Source organism: Xiphophorus hellerii, chromosome 10 (genome assembly GCF_003331165.1).
Source record: "Xiphophorus hellerii strain 12219 chromosome 10, Xiphophorus_hellerii-4.1, whole genome shotgun sequence".
NCBI lineage: Eukaryota > Metazoa > Chordata > Actinopteri > Cyprinodontiformes > Poeciliidae > Xiphophorus > Xiphophorus hellerii.
In genome coordinates, this window is record NC_045681.1 from 4,845,854 (window position 1) to 4,868,100 (window position 22,247).

Here is a 22,247-nt window from a genome sequence, read left to right on the forward strand (position 1 = left end):
AACTGATGAGAGGCAGTGCACTGCAGGAGACCACAGAAGGCAAACTGGGGCAGTTTAGAGCAGCCAATAAACATGTAATTGCTTCCATAACTACTTTCCAATTTTATACTTTTGTGGCTTCCATTGTATCATATTCCAATTTTCCAAGAACAAAACAAACCCATTTGCCAAAGGACATTTTGTACTGATCATACATCAGTGTGCCACCCATTATGGGGATGTTTCGATTTACTTTGGTTTGATCAAAGATGCAGAGATGAAAATCAGAACCATAATCAAGGTGAAAGGAAGCAGAGAAGGGATGAAAAATCAAGGCAGATGTATGAAATGATGGCACAAAAAAAAAAATAAATCAAAGGTCCTAATTGACCTCACACCAAGATTGGAACTTAGGTCCTTCTTACTGAAAAACAACAATGCTAACAACTGCAGCGCCATGCAGTCAAAACGAGACAGGGCAAACTAAAACGCTTAAAATCACTACTCATTAACATACAGTACATTGCCAATGGAAAGCGAACAAAGTTTGTACACGTCTTGAAACCATACTGATAATTTGTAAGTAATGTCAAGCTCTACGGAAAGCAATCCACAACGCCATGACAGATGTCAAAACAACCTATTCACGCATTAACTCCTGTAAAACTTGTCAAAGACAAACAGTTGGCAGCCTAATGTCAGTTGTATTTGATTTCAATAATTGTCGATTTCAAAGATTTCAAAAATGGTCATAAGATGAAACATAGTCAGCTGTACAAACAGACAAGGATGCAAACCAAACCAAAACATTTTGATGAGGACAGAACATTGCAATTGATTTTAACTGTCATACTTCATAAGTAAGATGCTGTTTATGACATAATGACAAATCATGTGGCGTGAATTCAGGTTAAGTGGATGATTTGATCAAATCAACACGCCAGGAGCGAGAAGATATGGGTTGTTTTCTAAGCTAGCCAAGTTTTAATATCTTTTTTTAATATCTATGAGGCCCAGCTAGATGAGCTACTTCCACAGAAAAACTAGTTTGACTTGAACAAGTAGAAGCCATGGTGTGGGTTCCCCGTGGGTACACTGTCTTCATCCCACAGTCCATAAACCCGTCTGTTAGGAGAATTGATTATTTTAAACTGCCTCTAGATATGATTGCATACTTGCATGATTGATGGTAGTGCCTCTCTCTGTTTTGCCCTGTGATGGAGTGGCAACATGTGTAGAGTGTGCACCCTTTAGGGATGGGCGGGTTCAGGATAAGGATGGATAGATGAATGGATTCTTACCTTAAAATACGGCATCTTGCCTGCAGAATCTGAAGCCTTCTCAGCTGAAAAGGACACAAGCAAGCTTTAAGTTTATAATGAGGTCAACAATGAGGGTTAAGATTCTCAAACAATAATGTGTAGCATGCAATAAGTAAGAGAAAACTGTTTGATTATGATTAGTTGTGGTTAGTTGAAAAGAAAGATAATAATCTAACACCCTGCATGCAAATGTTGCTCTGAAATATATAAAAAAAACTTTAAAAAACATGCAAGCTTAAACATACAGTCTTTTCCAAACTGCCTTGTCATAAATTGGCTTCGTTCTCTACATAATGACTTGCACAGAGAAATGCTTGCACATTTTTATGAGTCGAAGTGGAAGTTGTCCTCACAAGGGACAACATGGGGATAACATCTTGAAAAATGTAAACAGTGAAGTTGTCCACATTGTTAACTTCAGCAACTTAAGCTGAAAACGGGAAATGGAAAACTTGGCCTCATGTTCAGTCTTACAAGTCAATAATGGCTCAACAGCTCATAATAATAATAACAATATTAATAATATCAGATTTTTCCATGCAAAGGAACACATTCCCTTAGTGCTTAGGCATCTGTTCAGGGGAAAGGTAGAATCAGGTCTCATATGAGCTACTTGATGAAAACCAGCACCGAGATTATCATCTCCTAATACGAACATGAGGAATCTATTACATTTAACTATCTTCAAACACACCATTAATTTCTTAATTCACCACAATTCCATCCATTCTTTCTCTTTACATCTGTTTTTATTTTCTTTTTTAACAAAAATAATGGCTTGCCTCTGACAAACTGAGCGTTTCAAATGAAAGAGGAAAAATCCTCCAGGTTCTGATTTATGCTTCCCAGCTCCCCTGCTGTTCGGAGCTTAGCATGAGTTGCTTCAAATGAGGAAACATTAAGCATTGCAGAATGGTGACTCCACTCAAACTGCACTCATAGTTTTGACTTGAATCCAGTGTTTTCCTTTTAGATCATCAGTGATTCAAGGCCAAAGCTGGAGGGAGAGGGAGAAAAGAAAACCAAAGCAATGGAAAAACTCCCACTAAGGTTAACAGACGATTCAGTAAGTGTTTGCATCTGTCCTTCAAGATGGCCCTCTTAGAGCTGTGGAGAGAGTATTGGATCGACCTTTGACCTGGAGCTGAAAATATAAACAAATCTAAAGCTTGTAAGCTCTGAGAATAGGGCAGTATTTATATCAGCTTTATAAAACCAGGAGAAGAGGGGAAGTCCTCCCTGCATTAACAAAAATCAAAACTAAGAGTATTTACAAACTGTGTGCAATTAAATGGTTTTGTGGTCGCAGTTTAACAAAGTTGAGTCTGGGTAAGCAGTTCAGAATAAATCGGCTGAATGATCAAGGAAACACTTCAAGTAAACATGAGACATTGTCAGGCAAAAACTTCAACCACAATGCCAGCAAGTTTTTTAGCTAAATAAATATACTGACAGTAAAAACCTTAATTGTCTCTTGTCAAACAATTTACCAGCAATGTTTCTGCAATTCTAAGCACACCATAAATATGTCAGTGTTTCAGCCCAAATTAAGAAAAAGATCATCAAAATGTCTGTGTAATGTCAGAAAAATCCAAATGTGTCTTTAATCCTGGGCCGGGTCGAAGGGGCAGCAGAGAAGCCCAGACATTTCTCTCCCCAGGCACTTGGACCAGCTCCTCCAGGGGAATCCCAAGGCCTTCACACACCAGATGTGAAACATAGTTCCTGACATGTTTATTTAATTTCTCAAACAGAATATAAAAGTGAAATAACTGCAATAAATCTGGGACTGACTCTGGTTTCATGCTTTAAACTCTTCAAAATAAAAGGACAGAGTGGCTTCCTGGTTGAAGGACACACAAACTATCGCACCACCCTCCCTCACCTCTTGATGTGCATAGACAGTTGCACACAACTTTTAGCTTCAGTTGGTGAAGCTAAAATGAGACATTTTCTCATCAGGCATCTCATCGGGCTACCAGACGACCTATGAGCACCTTGGTGATGAAGGCATCTTTAGAAAGCATGTTGATAGGATACACATTTTACACAGACCTTGTGTGGATTGTAAGAACTCCAACAACACATGGTCACAGGTTTCAGTCTGATTGCCACATTGTTTGACATCAGAAGGTTAGAAATTGGACAAAATGAGAAAATTAAAGCAATTGAAAGCAACGCGGTGGATGATTAGAAGTGAAAGCTGCCAGTGGTCCAATTAAATCATCTCTGTACAGCAGCAGAAATTAGAATGTAAAGAATGCAGAACTAAACAAGTGCATCACATAACTGCATATCAGAATCAACAGAAGAACAAACTAGCATAAGCATATTTGCATACACACACAAGAAAAAAGTTTAGACAGAAGGCAGGAAACTAAATGTCAAGCAATACCCTCTTCTTTCTAATTGCAAAAACAAACTCATCATCAGGGATAATAGTTTGCTACATCCCTCCTGACTGGAAGGTTATTACAATGCCAGCATCAATAAGGTGATCTGACATCAGCAGTGAGTGAGCTTAGTGTTCCTTTCAGACTGACTAATAAGCAACAGTTGAATGAGAAAGCAGCATGTGGAACAATAGAGTATCTGAGTGCAGTGAAAGTCGAGGGTTCATCTTACCCTTAGGCTCCTCCGGGTCATCAGTTTCCATCAGCCTAACAGGGTGAGAGAAAGGCAGATATAGATGAGGTTACTCACCAGTGTGATGGAGTAATGGGACTGCATGGCAGTTATAACCAAAGCTTGCTAAGATCTTACAGTAATTTTGCAATCAACTCATTTTAAAACAGTTCAGACAGTCTTGGAACTGAATAACGGCAGCCATCCAGTTCATTTGTCTCACTTGAAACGCATTCGACACATTAACACATGCGTCTGTTTCAGCTGCATGCTAGCAGTGATGTAACAGCGTTCCCTGGGTCGCATCTGAAGGGAGCAATTCATCTCTAAGTAATGGCCGTTAAAAATGGATGGGGACGGCAGCTGCCTGGGGAAAGGGAAGCAGGGGGGAGCAATGATGTAACAGGAGGAGTGGGGGGCGACGGACGCTGGTGACAAAAGGGGAATCATAGTGGACATCTGGAAGGGGTCAAAGGTTAATGAAGGGCAGAAAGTGGCAACGTACAGATCAAAATCAAGGTCTTAAGCTAGGGTGTAGAGGTAAATTATCTTAGATCCAAAGGATTCCCGTCAATTTAAAATCTTTATTTTATGTAAACGGGTTTGGACCAATAAGAAATTCAGTCACAGCTAAACATGACTGCATGACATCATGATGCCTGTCACTTTAGATCAATAAACCTGTGCTATCTGACTATTAGTATGGAGTCAATGTTTGAAAGTGATGCTGGTTAAATTAAACTTTTAATATGATTCTTTTTGTCTGTTGTGATCTGTATATTGGTGCTTAAAGCTTTAATATCTGGGCCAGAAGGAAAGTCTCATTGTAAGGTTAAAAGAGAGCATTAACACAAAAATATATGACATAATTTAGTTTTCATTTAAAATATTTATGTTGCTGCAAATGTTACATATTGACTAGAGTTATAATGAAATATTTATAATTTTTTTTATTTAACCATATAGTTATTTTAGATTTTGTGGAGAAAAGGGGTTTTGGATTGGCAAGCCTTCACAAGGCTATGCAATTGTGGATATAATATATGTAAATAGACTAGATGTACAGTACAGACCAAAAGTTTGGACACACTTTCTCATTGAATTCAATGAGAAAGTGTGTCCAAACTTTTGGTCTGTACTGTATATAGGTACATTTAAATAAGTGTAAAAGTGCAAGTAATTGGTAAGTAACTGTATTCAGTCTGACAACATATCTGCCCTAGCACAGCTATTAAAGATCTTGCCAAAAGTAATCAAAAATAAATAAATCACCACCTCTTTTTTGCCGAAAGATGATTTAGACAATTAAAACAATTTTTAAAAATCACTTTTGGTAAAAAAAAGAGAAAATTTACTTAGACCATTATTTTAGGAAGATGACGTTATGCTTTGGTTGCTCTAATGTAACACTCCTTTGCAACCGCAGGGCAAGGTGACATTGGTCGATTCGACAATCAGCTCTGGAGGAGGGATACATGTATCAGTCGTTCGCTGCCAAGATAAACGGCGGAGAAAGAATGGTTTGCTCAGCAAATAAGAGGAGAAGACAGGAAGAGAAGACCGTGATATAGAGGAAAGTCAAGAAAGATTTACAATACAGCGGCTCCTTGAAGTGAATTTCCTCTTGCTCCAGTGAATTATGTCATACATTCACTGTTAGATTACAAAAGAAAACACAGAGCAGGAAGGGTTTTATACAGTCCATACAGGATGTTGCACATCAAACATGAGAAGGCAAATTTTTATGCTTTGCAAAAAATAAAAATAAAAAACTGTAAGAAGATTGCAATTTCCAACAACAGGATTCTTTTTGTAATAATCTCACTTATGCATGTTCATCCTGCAATTTAATTGGCTTACTTAATTTGGTGTTAAACTAAGAATGTTTACAGATTTTGTTTAATATAATTAAGCTAGAGCTGCACAATATAATGAATTGCATTCGTCTCTTCAACATCAGTTTGCAATATCATAACTGAAATGGGCAGAGTGCAATATTTTTCAGATATTTTGCATTCACAATCTGAGTATCAATGATGTAGTCAGTCAGTTGGATGGACTCCAAACCGACCAAATCGGGCGCATATTTCTAGTAAGTGAGATACTAAAGTTCACAGTGAGTTTTGAAAACAATATGCAATGGTGAAAAAGAAAAGCAGCAAAAACGTGTTATTTCTAATTAATATTTTACTACAATGGTATCATAATAAAACTTTTTTCTGATTCGGTAAGCTGTAATAAAGGAGTTTCACTATAAGAAGTTGGGGAAAAATGTAACTGCAGACTAAACATAGATTTTGGAATGGCACTCATCAGGTCTGACAGAGTGAAGAACGGCTGTTTGGCTCAGATAGACGTCATGAGAGACAGCTTTCCTTATCACTGAAACCACTCAGTTTCCTTTATACTAACACTTTAAACAAACATGTCGTCAATGAAGACATTAAACAAACATCACAAAAGTTCTAAATTTTTCTTTTCTACAATAAAATTACACAGATTTTATTTTAGGAACAGATGGATTTTTGTTGTCAGCTGACAAAAACAAACAGATTGCTGATTTTCTCTTTGTTTGACACAAACTCAAATCATCCTTCTCCTTTGCTGCTCCCTCTGGCAGTTGCTATAGTTACAGACAAGTTCAGATATGTGCAAGCAGCACAATCCAGTGCTTGATCACAGCTCAAACATCCCAGGTCCTAGGACTGGACATGCTTTTTCTCCACATATGTGCAAACCCCAGAGGAACATTCCAGGTGAGCAATGAGCAAACTTTAAGTCTTCCAACTAATCCTGATAATGTGGGTTAGTGTTTAACCCCCCAGCTTCCATCACCATATATCAAGTGAGTCAAATCAAGCAGTACTGGGAAAAATGGCTAATTAAAAGTGCTAGCTCTGCCTTGCACGCATCACCATTTTTGGAAGAGCTTCTCTTTGTGTTTACTTCAAACAGTACACAGCACTAAGTGTTCCCCTAATGGGTCAAGCTTTCTCCTCAATGCTGTGAAAACAGCAAACTGCTTTATAGGAAGGCTGCCTTCACTTTGCTCAGAGATGCCGCAGAAGGAAGCCATAACGCTTAACTATCTAACAGTTTAAGCAGATGCACATGCAAGTCGGCTCCAGCTAAGAGCTGAGATTTCCATGCTGACGTTTAAATGAAGCACGTATTGCAGTGTGTTTTGTAGCGGCTCTGCCTCCTAAATGACTCTGCCATCTGCAACGCTGCGTACTGCAGCTCTCATAAACTTTATGTCTCGCTGACTGCCCTGCTCAAACATCCAGCAAAACAGATTTGCGTTTGTTCTGCACTCACCTGAAGCTAGAAGACGCCTTAACGGAGGACACAACCTCTGACTCTGTCTTAAGGTCAGTGTTTGTGTCTAACTCCTGGGTGGCCTCATCACTGGAGTCTGCCACTTTAGTTCTCATCCCTCTCCTGGAGTATGTTGGCTCTGACCCATTATCCTCGTGTTTTTCTCTCTCCTTGGTTCCCAAGGATGCTGTTTCGGATGTCTCACCAATTTTCCGATCCCTTCGGACATATTTAGAGGTGAATTCCTCCGTGTTGCCATAGCGCTCTGCCAACTCCCTCCTCCTTTCTGCCTTGTAGCGAGCGATGCGCTCAGCCTTCGTCTCTGGGGTCGAACTCTGCAAGGTGTCTATTGCATCCATTAGGCAGTTCAGATCTGTCCGAGCGATGAGTTTCTAGGCGAGTGGTTCAACGGATCTGGTTTTTAGCTTTCAGTGGACGCTCCTTGGAAGGCAAGCGGTCACTCCAAAACCATGACAATGCTGCAAACAGAAAAGGAAAGTCATATTAGTTCATGATTGACAAAACAGTTATAGCAACTTGACTCTTGCGCCATAAAAAGGCTGTGTGCAAGCTCCCAATTTATGAAAGTCGTATTAAGATTCTCATTTAAACATTTATTCCACCAACTCACGAAGAGTGGGAGTGGAAAAGAGGGGAAAAGGGTGTAAAGGGACTGAGAAAAACATAAAAATAACCTTAAGCTCATTTTATTGCTTGCTTGATTTGGGATTTGCACCAGTGCTAATCACCTACCTTGCATTGACTCAACATTTAAAACAAAAGCGAAGCCAGAGAAATCCAGCACGAGTATAAAAGTGTTTTCTACTCATGTTTTATGCCTCAAATGTACAAATTATTTTGGGTAAACATATATACAATGCCTTTCCAGCCACAGATGTAATTATTGTATTTTATTGGGATTTTGTGTGATACACAGACCGTGAAGAAGGAAAATGATTCAGCCCAGATTTGCACACAGCAAAAACGCAAAATCTCACCAAGTATTCTTGGTACAGTTTCTAGTTCAAATATTTGAGCGCATGTGAAATAAGACAAAACTGACTTACAATTAATTTTTAAAGCAGGATATGGGAGCTTATTTCAAGTAAATAATCTCTTATTAATTTTTAAAGAGTACTAGGACCGCTGGCGATTTTTTTTTTCCCCGTATGAGAAATTTTGCCCATGTCCAACGCTCCTAAAAACTAAACAGCATCATGAAGAATAATTGTGATAACTTGCTAAAGGTGGCATGTCTGAAATGTAGGAGCTTCTTAAAAGAGACGGAGGCCAGTTCCAAGCTGTCAGATGTCAAGTCAAATTTATGTTAGTGTTGATATATAGAGCATTTTTATAACTGAAGGTAAGTTGATTATGCTATAAAATGGAACTATGTGCCTGGAAAATACATAATACCCATTCTTTAATGCTTTAACTATCTGGTTTGTCTGTTGGAACAGCCATTTCTTGACAACTCTGCAATTGATTTATATCCCAACACGTCTTTACAATTCTCCAAAACCTTACCCTGCACCTGTTTCTTCAATAATGTTCTGTACCAACTCTCTGAGCCCTTCATAATAAACTAAATAATTTAATGTGAGGGCTGTTAGGCTACTTGTGATGGCAGCTTGCAGGAACAGAGTTAATGTAGGAGCAATTAGAGTAAAAGAGGCAGAAAAGAAATGCAGGATGAGCTTCTAAGAGTTACCCTGTAGAAAAATTAGAAAATTATGCATTCCTTTTGTTTCATCTCATAATAGCATGCTACTTCTGTCGCATAAAGTACCAGTTAAGGGCAATAAAGTTTGTGGTTGTAATAGATTTTAAACAGTACTAATACTTTTGCAAGGAACTTTTAATGGAAGGAATGACAGGCGAGCTGGGTTTGCTTCCACCAGTTGCAATTATTAGATTTGTTAAATTTTCCTTTCTCAACATTTTAGTAAAGTAAAACGTAAAGTAAAAGTAAAAACATCAAATAAATCGACTGCCTTCTGAAAACTAATAGCTTACAGTAAAAAGCTAGAAAAATCACAAGGTTGAGCTGAAGTCACTCTGTTCCATTGAGTAATCTCAGGGCAGAAAACCACAAGTTGGATGGATGTAGAGGCCTGAAAACGACAGACACATAAATACATGCCAGCTGACAACAGCAATAATGATTATGTGCCGTTTCTGACCACTCCACACATCAAGCACAGGGGCTTTTCCACAGACATTTCTCACAGCTAAAGCATGCCTATGATGTCTTAGAACAGTAAAGGGGAAGCGAGCGAGAAAGAGAGAGGTACAGTTACACACTAGAGAGACTCAGATTTAATGAAGCCCCCAGGTCTCCCTCAAATTACAGGGCCTGACCTAACTCAATGTATAACTTCTCACATTTATAGGACATGGGAAAACATAATTCAGAGCGCTGAGCCTGGACAGTGTTGGTAATGAGAGACTCAAAGTGAAAGAAGGAAGGTAAAAAGGAAAGAATGAAGGGATAAACGAGCTGACTCAAATAGTCTATTCTGCACTGCTGACAAGCTTGAACAAACCTGGAGTTTATCCTTTACGACTCTTTCTGGTGTATAAATACTGACCCAATATTTATACACCCAGTACTTATTTTTGGCCCCATTAAAAAAAAAAAATGCTGTAATGAAATACTGAGGTGAACTGTTAATGCCATTAAAGCAGCTGACTAAAGCCTGAGAACCTCTCTTCTCTCAACATTTGAATAAAGAGGTTTTCAAAATGCAGGCTTTTTTGAGAGATCAGTTCATTTCAAAGAGCACATTCAAAATATTTGTGAAGAAAATGCAGCTTGGGAAGCTCACATACCTAGGTGAAATGCTACCTGACATGCATTTCTCACATCATGGACCATCAACTGTGGTTTCCATGGGCCCACACTTAAAAAACTAAACAGATTACAACAATCAAACTGCTACATTGTATTCAAATTTACTTTCTGCAGACCATTTCAATCTTTGGAAGCCAAACAAGTGCAAATTTATGTACAAAATAGCCTTCAGCAAAAGTCTAATGTTTGTACCTGAAAATTTCAGGTAATAAGACAAAAAATCTGCAAAAGTAAGAAATATTGAAGGGATGAAATGATCACATCCCAATTTAAAACTATGGCCTCATAGGAAAAGAAGTCACATAAACTCAAGAAATTAATCAAACCTCCTCTAAAAATGGTAATATTGACAAACCTGGACTGAAAAAAAGAAACAAGGAAGCAAAAGTTTAAAAGCTTTCAAAAAAACAACAACAACTATTTGAAAACTAAATACTGTAAAAGTTTGTGTGACTTGGCACTTCTTCACAACAAAGTATGCAAGAATGCATTTTTCTTTCTGTTTTCCAGTTGTTTTTTCTTTAGTTTTATAATTAATCCAAATAATCCCGAGTCTGACAGAAACCTTTGATGTTCACAGAGACTCTTAGAAAGAAAGACCTCACAACAAGCTGGATAAGCAAAGCAGGAAACATGCCAACAAACTCCTTTATAAAACAATACGATAAAGTCACAGCACCAAGCTGTTGCTCACTCCAAAACAAAGCCAATGGACTGCCTTATGAAGGCAAGAGCTCCTGAGTTTGGATGATGGTTTCAGGACACTTACATAATCACCTAGGCGTCTACCTATAAAAGGAGTGCTACACAGTCCGCTGAAGCCATTTAGACCCAGCACATTTAGGGTGCTTTGTTTGGAAGCTGCCATAGTTATTTTAAGAAACAAAGAGAGGACTAAAAACATGGTGAGTCATAGCTCACTTCTTTCAGCCAATTTGGATGCATCTAGAATAGATGATTTGTTAGGAAATCAACAGCAATGAAACAATACAAGGTGTTTTGGTGCTGAAATTACATATTTAAGGTTATATATTCAGAAATACAGCAAAGTTACTTGCAGATAAGCAAACAAATTTGGCCAGTGAGTTTCTGTCATTGCCAATATCAGCTACCTGCCAATTTATGTGGTCATATTTATTTCTGATCCAATGGGGCATACGAATAAACCTCCAGTTCCTGATCAGCAGGGTGATTCTGTTGCTACACAGGGAGTTGTCACAGAGGAGGAGGTGTCTCAACAAAGGCCAAATATGTCACCTTCTGACCATAGCAAAAACATTTCACCACAAGAGATTGTTTAATAAAGGAAGTTGCCCATGAACATGGCAATACAAAAAGAAAATATCAAGAGAACAGACAGGCAGAGGGAAAGCCTGTTTTAACAGGCAGATACAGATTTGAATTTCCTCTTTTAATAAACCAATCTGAATTTTAAACATCCTTTCACTCACCAAAAGTTCTGTAATTACAAGCAAGCAATTGCATAATGAAAGCAAATACCAGTAGCAATTGATCATAAAAGCAGAAGTTACAACACAACTCAAATATGATTAATTAAGACATTTAAATACAACCCGCTAAATAAACCCTAAGGTATGAAGATCTAATATAGGGTTTGCATTCTTATGTTGTGGTAGAATTTTCATACATTTGCTTGTGGACAAAATTATTATTCTTTAATTATATCGTTCAACATTAGTCAGCATAAATTATGCAGTTGCTGCTAATACTGTCTTGACTATTGAATGCAGCAGAGCAGAACTCGAAAGGAGGAAGAAGTTGGTGTAAAAAATATTCATGCAATCCTGCAGTTTAAAAGAAAGTACTGCAGCATGAGGATTGAGGAGTAAGCACTAAATACCAAAATAATAAATAACAAAACTATGGAGTCCAAACCTGTCATTTTTGCTTCTCGCTTGTGGGAAAGAATGCTTGACAAATTAATAAACGGAACCTTGACAGCTAAAATAAAAAAATCTTCTACACCAAATAATGGCAGATAACATAAAAAGCTGCTGCTACAAGATTAACACTTCATAGTTTCTTATGTATGGAGGATATTGTAAATTTCTAAAATTGCCCTTTTAGGAATATTACAGGAGGAAAATAAATACTTGAAACACTAGTAGGTGCATCTAAGTGAATCAAAATATAGTTAAAAATGTTTACTTTAAGAATTCAGCTCAGAAAGTGAAACTATGTTATATACATTTATTACAGTGTTAAATTTCATAAACAATCCTCTGTTGATTTTGATGATTGTGGCTTACAGCTAGGCCTGTCACGATAGCAAATTTTGCTCAACGATTAATTGTCTCAAAAATTATTGCGATAAACGATAATATTGTTTGAAGACCTTTTTACACTGATTTAATGGAAATGACATAATAATGCATGCGATTTCCTGTCAAAGATAGATACACTTTATTTTCAAAAGAACACTTAACACTTGAGCTGATAAACAAAATAAACAAAACAACCAAAAACAAAAATAAAATGGATTCTCAGTCTCCATTAACAAAAAAACTCACTTGAAAAAAAAAAAACTAAACACCATAAAGCCAAAGTGGAAATAAATACTGCATTCAACCAAAAGAGTGCAGATTATGAAGTCTGTATATTATGTTGCCCTTCAGTAATAATTAGATTTAAATAGAGAAGATGGGCCCATCGACTACCTGATGCAATAATTCACACTACATGATTTTTTGCTCCTTTTTTCCCTCTTACAACAATCTTAAAACGTTGGTCTTTCTAAGATTGTGTGGTGTGTTAAGGTAGATCGTCGTTGCCGCTCTGATCTAAATCAGGGGTTTTCCCGACTGGGCGCTTTAAGGCAGCCTGTTGAATGTGACAGGCAGCCAATCAGAAAAGGGGAAATTACGGAGGGGAATCCCAAACAGCTGACACGGTGCAACCCGAAGTCCAGCGGACATCGGAGATGATATGTGGAAACAACATTAATGTTTATTCAACATGCAAAGAATATAGAAATGACAAGAGGAGGAGTTGGAGCGAAATTGCTACCGCAGTTGATAAACCCGGTAACTTTTCAGCTGTTCTTCGTTAACGTGACGTAAATAGGTTATAATGATTTTCATTCAGTCAGGACTTTACGCTGACACTAGCCACATGCATTGCAGGTAGAGTGTAGTAAAGCATTGATTAATGCCTGATTTTAAAATTAGTTCACTGGACTTGTAGCCATTATATTGTGCCCATTGTTGGACACCACACGGCAGGACCGAACCCGATCGAACCGTTATACCTAGGATTTCTGTCGGGTAATGTGTGGTCTGTCAGGTTTTGAAAATGGGCCGACAGATCTAAGATCGTGTAGTGTGCGCTGAGCTTTACACTAAGGAAATGAGGAGGGGGGAGAGGGGGGGGGGGTCAGTGGAGAGCACCGGAGTTGAGCCTTTTTTCATTCGGTGTCATCAACAGAAAGAGGAAAAAGGCCGGAAGAGAAGATAATGCCGATAATTAAAATGACGTCGATAGTTTTAATTTATGGTACGATTAATCGATTTACCGTTTATCGCGACAGGCCTACTTACAGCTAAAAAAAACCAAGAATAAGACAAAAGATTTTTGAACGCCCTAATCAAAACTGAAATCAATGTCTCCGTCTGACTGAGAAACCTTTACACCGGCCCATTCTGTGCTCTTCCAACCTTCCTCCAGACTCTGGGACATTGATTTCCAATTGAAACAGAGAGTTTACTATATTGTGAAAAGAGGACTTCTGACCACCAAGATGCTTCCTTTTTCTTCCTAGCCCAGACACGAAGCTTCTCGCTTTGTCTTTGGTTACAAAGTAGCTGAACAGAGTGGAATATTTCCAACTGGTATCTGGGATATACAGTAATTAAGTAACAAGTGAACCATTTTTTTTTTTTTTTTTTACAAAATGTTTTCCTTCCACTTAACTTTCCTTTAATAAGTTTGCATTCAGCATTATAAATAGTGAACTTTATAGCAATAGCTTGTTGTGGCTTATCCTCTAGCAAATCAGTGGTGTTCCACATCATAGTGTCGCATTTCTACATTAAACATGATTTATTTGATCCTACATAATATAATTTTTGGAGAAAATTTTGGGTTTTAATTGGCTTCAGTTATTATCATTAAAAAAGATTGGAATATAAAACTATGCGTTTAATTAGTTTAAATGTGAGCTTCCCTTTAGGAGTAGCTATTGACGGTGTTTCTTACCTAAAAAGGACGAAAACCAACCAAAAACATTTATATTTCAGATTAAGATAAAGACCAGGCAGAAACCCGCCTGAGGGCAAATGCTGACCTGTTGCCTAACAAACTGATTTTCCTGCAGAAATCACATGCTCACACAAGAATGACAAAACAGGAATGTAGCCACAGCCCTCCTCAGGAACAGTCAATTTACGTCGAAAAGGCTGCATGTTTCAAATGTAACACAATTAAAGGAAATCTTTTTTATTTTACAAAGTGAGTAACCCGAAGACTGGAAACAGAGGCAAACTTTTTGTTTTTAACTAGTCATTTTTTAATGACAACAATGGAGTATGTCATCTCATAATAATGGCATTTAAATTCATCAAAATGTACTTCCATTGAATGGGTCTTGCTTTACCAGTGTTTTTTTTTACTGTTACTTTTTTTCCTTTTGCAACTTAAAACCTTGAAATGACATTTAAGAGATTTACCCCAGAAACTGTAAACATTTTGACATATTCTTGGTTCAAAATGCACAAAACTGCATAAAACTGCTCAAACACCTGAAATAGTTTTTGGAGAAGGTTTATTATTGCTCTATGTTTACAACATGCTGGCACAGTTAATGTTCAGGAATCCACCTAAAGTTACCACAGACATCAGAGACCTATTAAGACACTGCTTTGCAGCCCTGGACAACACAAAAGGAAACTGTGTAAAAGAAGGCCAGCAGCTGACCCACTTTCCTCCAAAGGGAAGAAGGTGGAGAGTGGAAACTTTGCTTCACTGAGAACACCAGGTTTCTGCACAGCACAATAGAAAATACGCACATATTAGTTAGGTCTTAGACCTTTTCAGCTGGTTTCTGGAAATATGAAAAGTTCAAAAAGAAACACTGAGGAGTTAAAATAAGGAGACCTGGTTGACTTTCGAGAATGTTTTCTGATTTCCTCAAAAATTCAATTCAGCATGATTTGTTTTATCGAACACACCATGAGATCAATAACTACCTGACAGACAGCAGTTTGAGAGACTGAACGGTCAGCAGCACAGGAGCACCATAGGGGACTGTGCTCTCACTATTTCTTCTCATTGTGTACACCTCCAACCTCCAAATCCCTGTCATCTGCAAAAACACTCCGCTGACTCGGCATTTGTTGGGTGAATCAGAGATGGACGAGAAGCGTTGGTGGATTACTTTGTAGCATGGTGTGGAAACAATCATCCATCCATCCATTTTCTAACACCCTTGTCCCTAGTGGGGTTGGGAGGTGTTTAAGAGGGAGAATTTAGAGAAACCAATTAACCTAACAGTCATGTTTTTTGGACTGTGGGAGGAAGCCGGAGTGAACCGATGCATACACAGGGAGTACATGCAAACTCCTTGCAGAAAGACCCTGGGCCAGGAATCGAACCCAGGACCTTCTTGTTGCAAGGCAACAGTGCTACCAACTGCGCAGCCCCTTTGGAAGCAATCACCTTCACTTAAATGTGAACAAAACAAGAAATTGATTGTTGATTTCAAGATAAACGGGGTTAGGTTTCTCTTGAAACTTCTCCATTATGTGAGAAGAAGTGGAGGTGGTTGAGAACTTTAGGTCCTTCAGTGTTTGAAGAAAGATTCTGCATATTTTCTATAAGTCTGTTGTGCATACAGACCAGCGCAGGAGATCCGTCCATAGCTACTAGCATCTATAAAACCTCTATGAAGTACCTTGGTTAATATGAGTTACGGCAATATTTAATTTCCCCTTGGGATTAATAAAGTATTTTTGAGTTGAATGTTCTGCCATTAACTCTAACCTTATAAGCGCATATTAAGCTCTAGCTTCAATGAATTAAAATGACACAAACAAGACATTAGAAAAGGAGAGAGGGAGAACAAGTCATCAGTTTTTAAGCCACCCTTATGTAGCAATCAGCCACATACAGAGTGGCCAACATGTTTCTCATTAAAAACTAATCTTTATGCATTAAAAGCGGTTTAGGCACACTGCTTCCAACAACTGGTGGAACAAAGTTTTAATTGAAATTTCAAAGGCTTACAACACTCCGTAGAAAGAAAAGGGCTTCCATTAATAGAAAGGTTGGAAGTATGATCCTGACAGGAGGGTGTGTTTGTCTTCGACAACATAGGCTCTTCTTTCACAAGACCGGACTCCACTCGACCTTTCAGCCGTAACGACAAGAAGCAAAGAGGGAGTGACGTGGATTAAGTGGCAGAGGAAAGAAAAGCAGCAGCAAGAGGAAGAGAAGCCTAGCTGGAGAAGCGGATACAGAAAGCACAAGAGGAAACACTGGAAGTTGTAAAGCGTGTTCAGCAAGAGGATGAAGAGAACTGCAAAGGTCAAAGAAGTGAGAATGAGGGAAGGAGATAAAAATGTAGAACAGAACAGGCTTTAGTTGAGCTTGTGTTTCCAGGACGTCAAAGACATCTAGGCAAGTTTTAAGGAGGAGCAGGGGGCAAAGGATGGAGTTAAAAACAGGGCCTGAGAGTAATCCTTCCCTCCCTCCCTCTTCTTCCTCTCTGCCTTAGGAAGACACAAACTCCCCTAAATCCCTTTTACCAGAAGTCCTGCTGACTGTATCCAGTCACCCGAAAGGCAGTTGACATAATAACCCCCCGGAGGCACTCATGCTTGTTTTCAGCTTTGCCTTAGTAAGTGACACTGTAAAGACCTAGTGACCTGGTCAGGTCTGAGCCGTCCCTGTCACCACAGAGACAAAGAACGCTGCCTAACCTCCTGTAACGGTTCAGTATAAAACACACCAGAGCAGCATGTGTGTGTGTTTTCCAACTCTATTTACAGGCTGGCTCTTTGTCCCAGTCTTCCGGCTTTCCATTTGCTGCTTTCACAGGAACCATTAAATGTGACGTAAAGGAAAGCAAGCACACACATACACAATACCATGCAAACTGACAGACATCTAGCAAGAACATCACAGAAAACAGACCATTAGGCATACACACAACAAGACTGCAATCAGGGAAGCCTGAGAGATGAGAAGGAAGGGTGGGGTTTATAGTGCTGTATCTAGCCAGGCAATCATATGCATGCACACAAACACACACGTTTGTACAACAGACATGGAGAAGCCTTTCAGATGTTTCATGCAAGCTAGAAAGAAACATCCAGATAGTTGTTTTTGGAAGACATATGTTGTGGAAGAGCTACATTTGGAGCTCTTACCATTTGACCTTAATGTTTAGTTCTGTAGGTTTGTGTAGAAGCACCTCCACCCCTACAGACTTCATTTGCATTTATTTTGCTTACTCCTGACAGAAAAAGCACAAATGGACAATGGATTTTCACAGGTTACTTTACCAAGGCAATAATCCTGTTTGTTTTTTATCTGATCTATTCATTTTCGTGAAAACTTTCTGTTTCCCTTCTAGTTTCCCAATGACATTTTCTGTGCTTGTTTGATGTTGCTGTGCAAGGACTTAGATTCAAAGTCAGACAAATGATTTTTGACAAGCTGAAGTAAAAACTCTGATTGGCCAGAAAGTGAATGACAACAACCCATTTTCCAATTAAAGTTAATGTGGCCAACCATTACCACACTTCTGACAATAACTCTGGGTGAGTATGTATACATGAACCATATTTCTGGCTGCTGCAGAGTTCACTGCTGAGCAACAACAGAGTTGTCATTCCAAAGAAACCATAATGAGATTTTTCCTCACCCCAAAAACGTTTCAATGTGGACTCTATTCCCAGAATATTCTGTCTGCAAAATAAGAGCAAGGTCAAAGCTGGATGTAGAAAAGCAAGCAATACGAGTAGGTGTGAGAATCATTGGGGTGGAATGTGTCGTCCAGAGAATCCTGCTGGTGGGGTTTCTCCCTCCTGGCTCTCTGGTGTCCACTGTGTAGAGCAGACACCATCTGGTCAGCTGGAATGTAACTGAGGAGGGGGCTGGAAGAGCTAAAGGATCTGCTGTCTTACTGGGGGTGCAGGGAAGTATCACAGAGACAGAACATTAGCTGTGGATGCATTAACCATTTCATGACATACACTTTAAACTAATTAAGGCCTACACAGTTGGGTTTAAATCTCACACATCTACAAAACAAGTTTGTTTTACCAAATGGCTATGGCTGGTATAAATGTTAAATGCATAAATTTCCCTCAATAGAGTTGAACGTTTAATATTCCTCTCCCTCATGTCAACAAAGACAAATATTCATCCCCAAAAACAAATGTTTATCATACTAGTGCAACACTGCCTTAAAACAACAGTTTGCAAGAAAAAAAACCAAACTTATTTGTAAAGCAGCAGAATTGCGGGCTAGTCGAAGAAAAAAAAAAAAGCTTGTCAAACTCCCAGTATTATGTTAAAAACATCAGAATAACCAAAAGATAATATCCTACACCAGAAACACATTTACCTGAAAACAAATGCAAAATGTATTGCATATTCAGTCTATACGTTCTTGCTTTAATGATTAGTATGTTATATTTTAGCAGCAGTAAGAATAACTAGTGCTTTTATGTTTTAAATAAAAGCAATCTGTTCATGTTACTTTTTGTTTTAAAACTTCTTGTGTAATTCCAACAATGCCATGGAAACATGAGCATCTACTACAGGTTCATGCCTTAAGTCTACAGCAAAATTCTGTTTCTATAATTTGCATTATATTTCACAACACTTAAGAAGAAACTCAATTTGTGTAGATATAACTGCAAAAGTTCCCGAATGAAAGTAAAAATAAGGCATAAAAAAGAAATTCCTGTTTCAGTGAGGTCGGCAAACATTGCTTATTAATTTCTTTTCCAATCTGTATTGGAGCAGCCTGATGGCCTGGTGTGGTTTACCGATTATACATTAGAGCATCCATGTATTATTCATTGATGTTTAATGGTAACATCTGTTACTCACATGGGCATTAATGCAATGGCCAGCGGGTAGACATGAATGGAAAGAATTGGTCATTATATCACTTGTTTTGAGTGCACATGTTATTCTCATGCTTTGTTTTCATTGGTGATGTTAACTGAAATGTTGCTGTAACGCAAGGAGTGAATCCAGCATGGGATAGTTTTATGCAATGGAAAATATCCTGTGTATAAAAAAAACAATGGTGCCATGCAAGAAAAACTAAATGGGGTTAGGATTTTGATTCAGACGGTGGAAGGACTCCAACGACTGTAAGCTGGCTTTATAAATATGTCTTAGCTTGAGGGTGACCCCTCATACTCTTCCCTCTGGACATCCCTGCTGTCCCACTATCATTTCCCTTCTGCATTATGTAAATATTTGTACTGCAAGACTTCTTGCAACAGGTCAACTATAACTGAAAGCAAATGAGAAAAAAGATGGAACCAGAAAAAAAGGGAGCGGGATGGGTATGTGTGGGTGGTTACTGTCTAAATTACTGCAGCCTCCTTTTACAGTTCAGTTGATTTATTTTATTTAACTGTTAAGTAACACAGCCAAGTAGTGCACAGTTCAGGCCAGGGAGAACTCCCAGAGAGGATGAAAGAGTATCAGTAAGAACTGAATGCTGTCTTTTTTCTTATTCATGTTGTTACATTCGACTATTTGATCATCAGCAAGACGAGTTTCTCACTCAACGGTGATTTCAGAAATCACAGCAACTTTGCAGCAGCAACTAAAATGAGGCTGAGATGCAACATCACTTTAAAAAGGCAAGAGTCATTCAAGACCAGATACTTGCTGATGCCGACAATACTAGATGAAAAAATTAATCAATGCCATTTATTGAACATATGGTACCTGCACAGCACAGCAAAATAAACCCCTACCTATGTACAGCAGACCCCCAGCATTGACAAACCAGAGGAGCTGTGTTATAGCTAAAATCCATGAATACTTGAGACCCACGCAAAAAATTTTCAATACCTCCCTATTTTAATAGTTTAAACAGTAAATAAACTTTGTCATGCATTGATACGCACAGTGGAAACCGTATTGGCGCTAACGCATAAGATAACATCTACAGTCTTCCTTATCTCAACTCTTGGGCTCCAATCAGCAGCGAGGAAAATAAATCACGCTCCTGAATCAGGTGCTTCACAAACACCAGTCAATTTTGTGTCACGCAGAAACTGCATCAGAGTATATATTGTCCAAAGATGTATTTTCTTAATATGCTCTACAAAAAACAAAAACCAAGAAGTCAAATGACAGACCAACAGTTAGATAGCACAGTGATTTGACAGAGAGAGAGAATATTTGATCAGAGTTAACTTTGAAAAAGTTTTGGGAAGGATGACTTTGCACAACTGTCAAGGATATAGCACTGTAATACGAAGCCTAGGACACATTGTAATTTTTATTTGAATAGTTTCACTGGTCCAGAAATTGAAACCTGATTATTTCCCGGTTATGTTCAGTTGAACTAAAGGGAAAAAATTCCAGTATAGAACAAAACATGTCTCTGCAGCAGAGGCCCTCATCTGGGACACAGTCATACACTATTTGGAGGAACTCTTGCCTGAGTTTAAAAAACAAGATTCCTGCAAGGGCAATGCAACACCAGCCTCTCCTGACTGAAAAAAAGTTATTCAGGAGATTAAAACCAGATAACCTTCACCTTTGCTTATCAACGACAACAACCTCATAGTTCAAGAAAAAAAAAGAGCCACCGGAATCTGCAGAAACACGTTCTTCAGATGCATTTTCTTCTTGCTATCTTGCACAACTCTGTGTGAATCGGGGAGGTTTGGGGAGGTCTGTTGTGACACAAGCAGCTGGGATGCCTTGGAACAGGAAAATGACAGGTTGGTGTGTCTCAAATTCCATAACCTATAGGTATGAGGGCTCAGTGTGGTTCATTCAGTTCATTATATGGAAAAAGCAAGATGTACCGTACTTCTAAAACGATAGCTACCACACCTAAAAATAACTAACAACTTTCTTTCTGCAACTGGAAAAAACAGATCATACATACTTCAAAATTAGTTTAGTCTCAAGGGAAACTATTAAATCTGTCAAAACTAATTAAATGGACGCAGGACTGTCAACAGCTATACAATATAATCCAAAGTTGACAGTAAGGGTGCATTTAGTCTGTTTAATGGAACTCTGGTATGTTTGTCTAGAAAGTCCGGTTCGCTAGAGGAGGTATGAATGCACCATCAAACTCTGATGTGGACCAAAACAGCAAACTCTGGTCCACCTAAAAACCGAGGTCTCAGTTCGGTTGAAGCAAACTCTGGTGCAGTTTGAATGCAAACGCTCCAAAAGCAAGACGCAGACAATAGCACAGAGCATTCTGGGTAAGTAGGACCAAAACAATCACTTGTTATCTAGCTCTAGCAGAGGAAATGGCTTGTAGGGTTTTTAAAAAAAGACTAATTCTACAAAGACTAAAATTTCATGTCACTCCATTTTTGCATACATTTGGGGAAAAAGGAAGTTGCACTCGTTTGTGTCGTTTTCTTCAGTGGTTCTTGGTGCAGCGTCACCACAGGCAAAGGGGTGAACAGGTTTTTGGAAGGGTTTAGTTCATTTGACACACTGCAGTGTGGAAGCAAATTGCACCAACTGAAAACGTAACAAATGTTGCAATTTTGGTCCCTAATCAAACCAAGTCTACTGGACTATCAGGTGTGAAAAGATCCTAAGAGTTTCAAAACTACTAAAATGTTCTCATCTTTCCTTTAATAAGATTCAACAGAAAGTGTCAGAGTGACTAGAGATTTCTCAAAACTGGAGCACAGAGGAAACTTAAAATAAATGTTAACATAAATAGATTCGAGAGTTGCAGATGGAATCATTTATTTACTGTTTTACATAAAAACAATTACATTAACACATTGTTTTAAACTCACGCGGCATACAGTATGCCCTCAATAAAACAAACATCAGTTTTTTTCTATTTCTTTGCTATTTAATTATCATTAAGCCTGATTAAATATACCCTTACAATAAACAATCATTCACAATATGTCTACATCCATGAAAGAATTCATAGAAGGCATTTC

At 38.4% G+C, this 22,247-nt stretch overlaps 1 protein-coding gene across 1 annotated transcript in view; it reads right to left on the reverse strand.

Moving 5' to 3' along the window:
* The window catches only part of LOC116727140 (supervillin-like), a 52,477-nt gene that overhangs the window by 28,935 nt on the left and 1,295 nt on the right, over positions 1 to 22,247 (reverse strand). Inside the window, exons 2-4 of the mRNA XM_032574336.1 lie at positions 7,245 to 7,723; positions 3,927 to 3,961; positions 1,281 to 1,324 (exon numbers count right to left, since the gene is read on the reverse strand). Of these exons, the coding sequence (XP_032430227.1) occupies positions 1,281 to 1,324; positions 3,927 to 3,961; positions 7,245 to 7,603 (438 nt within the window). The 5' untranslated portion in view covers positions 7,604 to 7,723. The remainder of the gene's footprint in view (positions 1 to 1,280; positions 1,325 to 3,926; positions 3,962 to 7,244; positions 7,724 to 22,247) is intronic.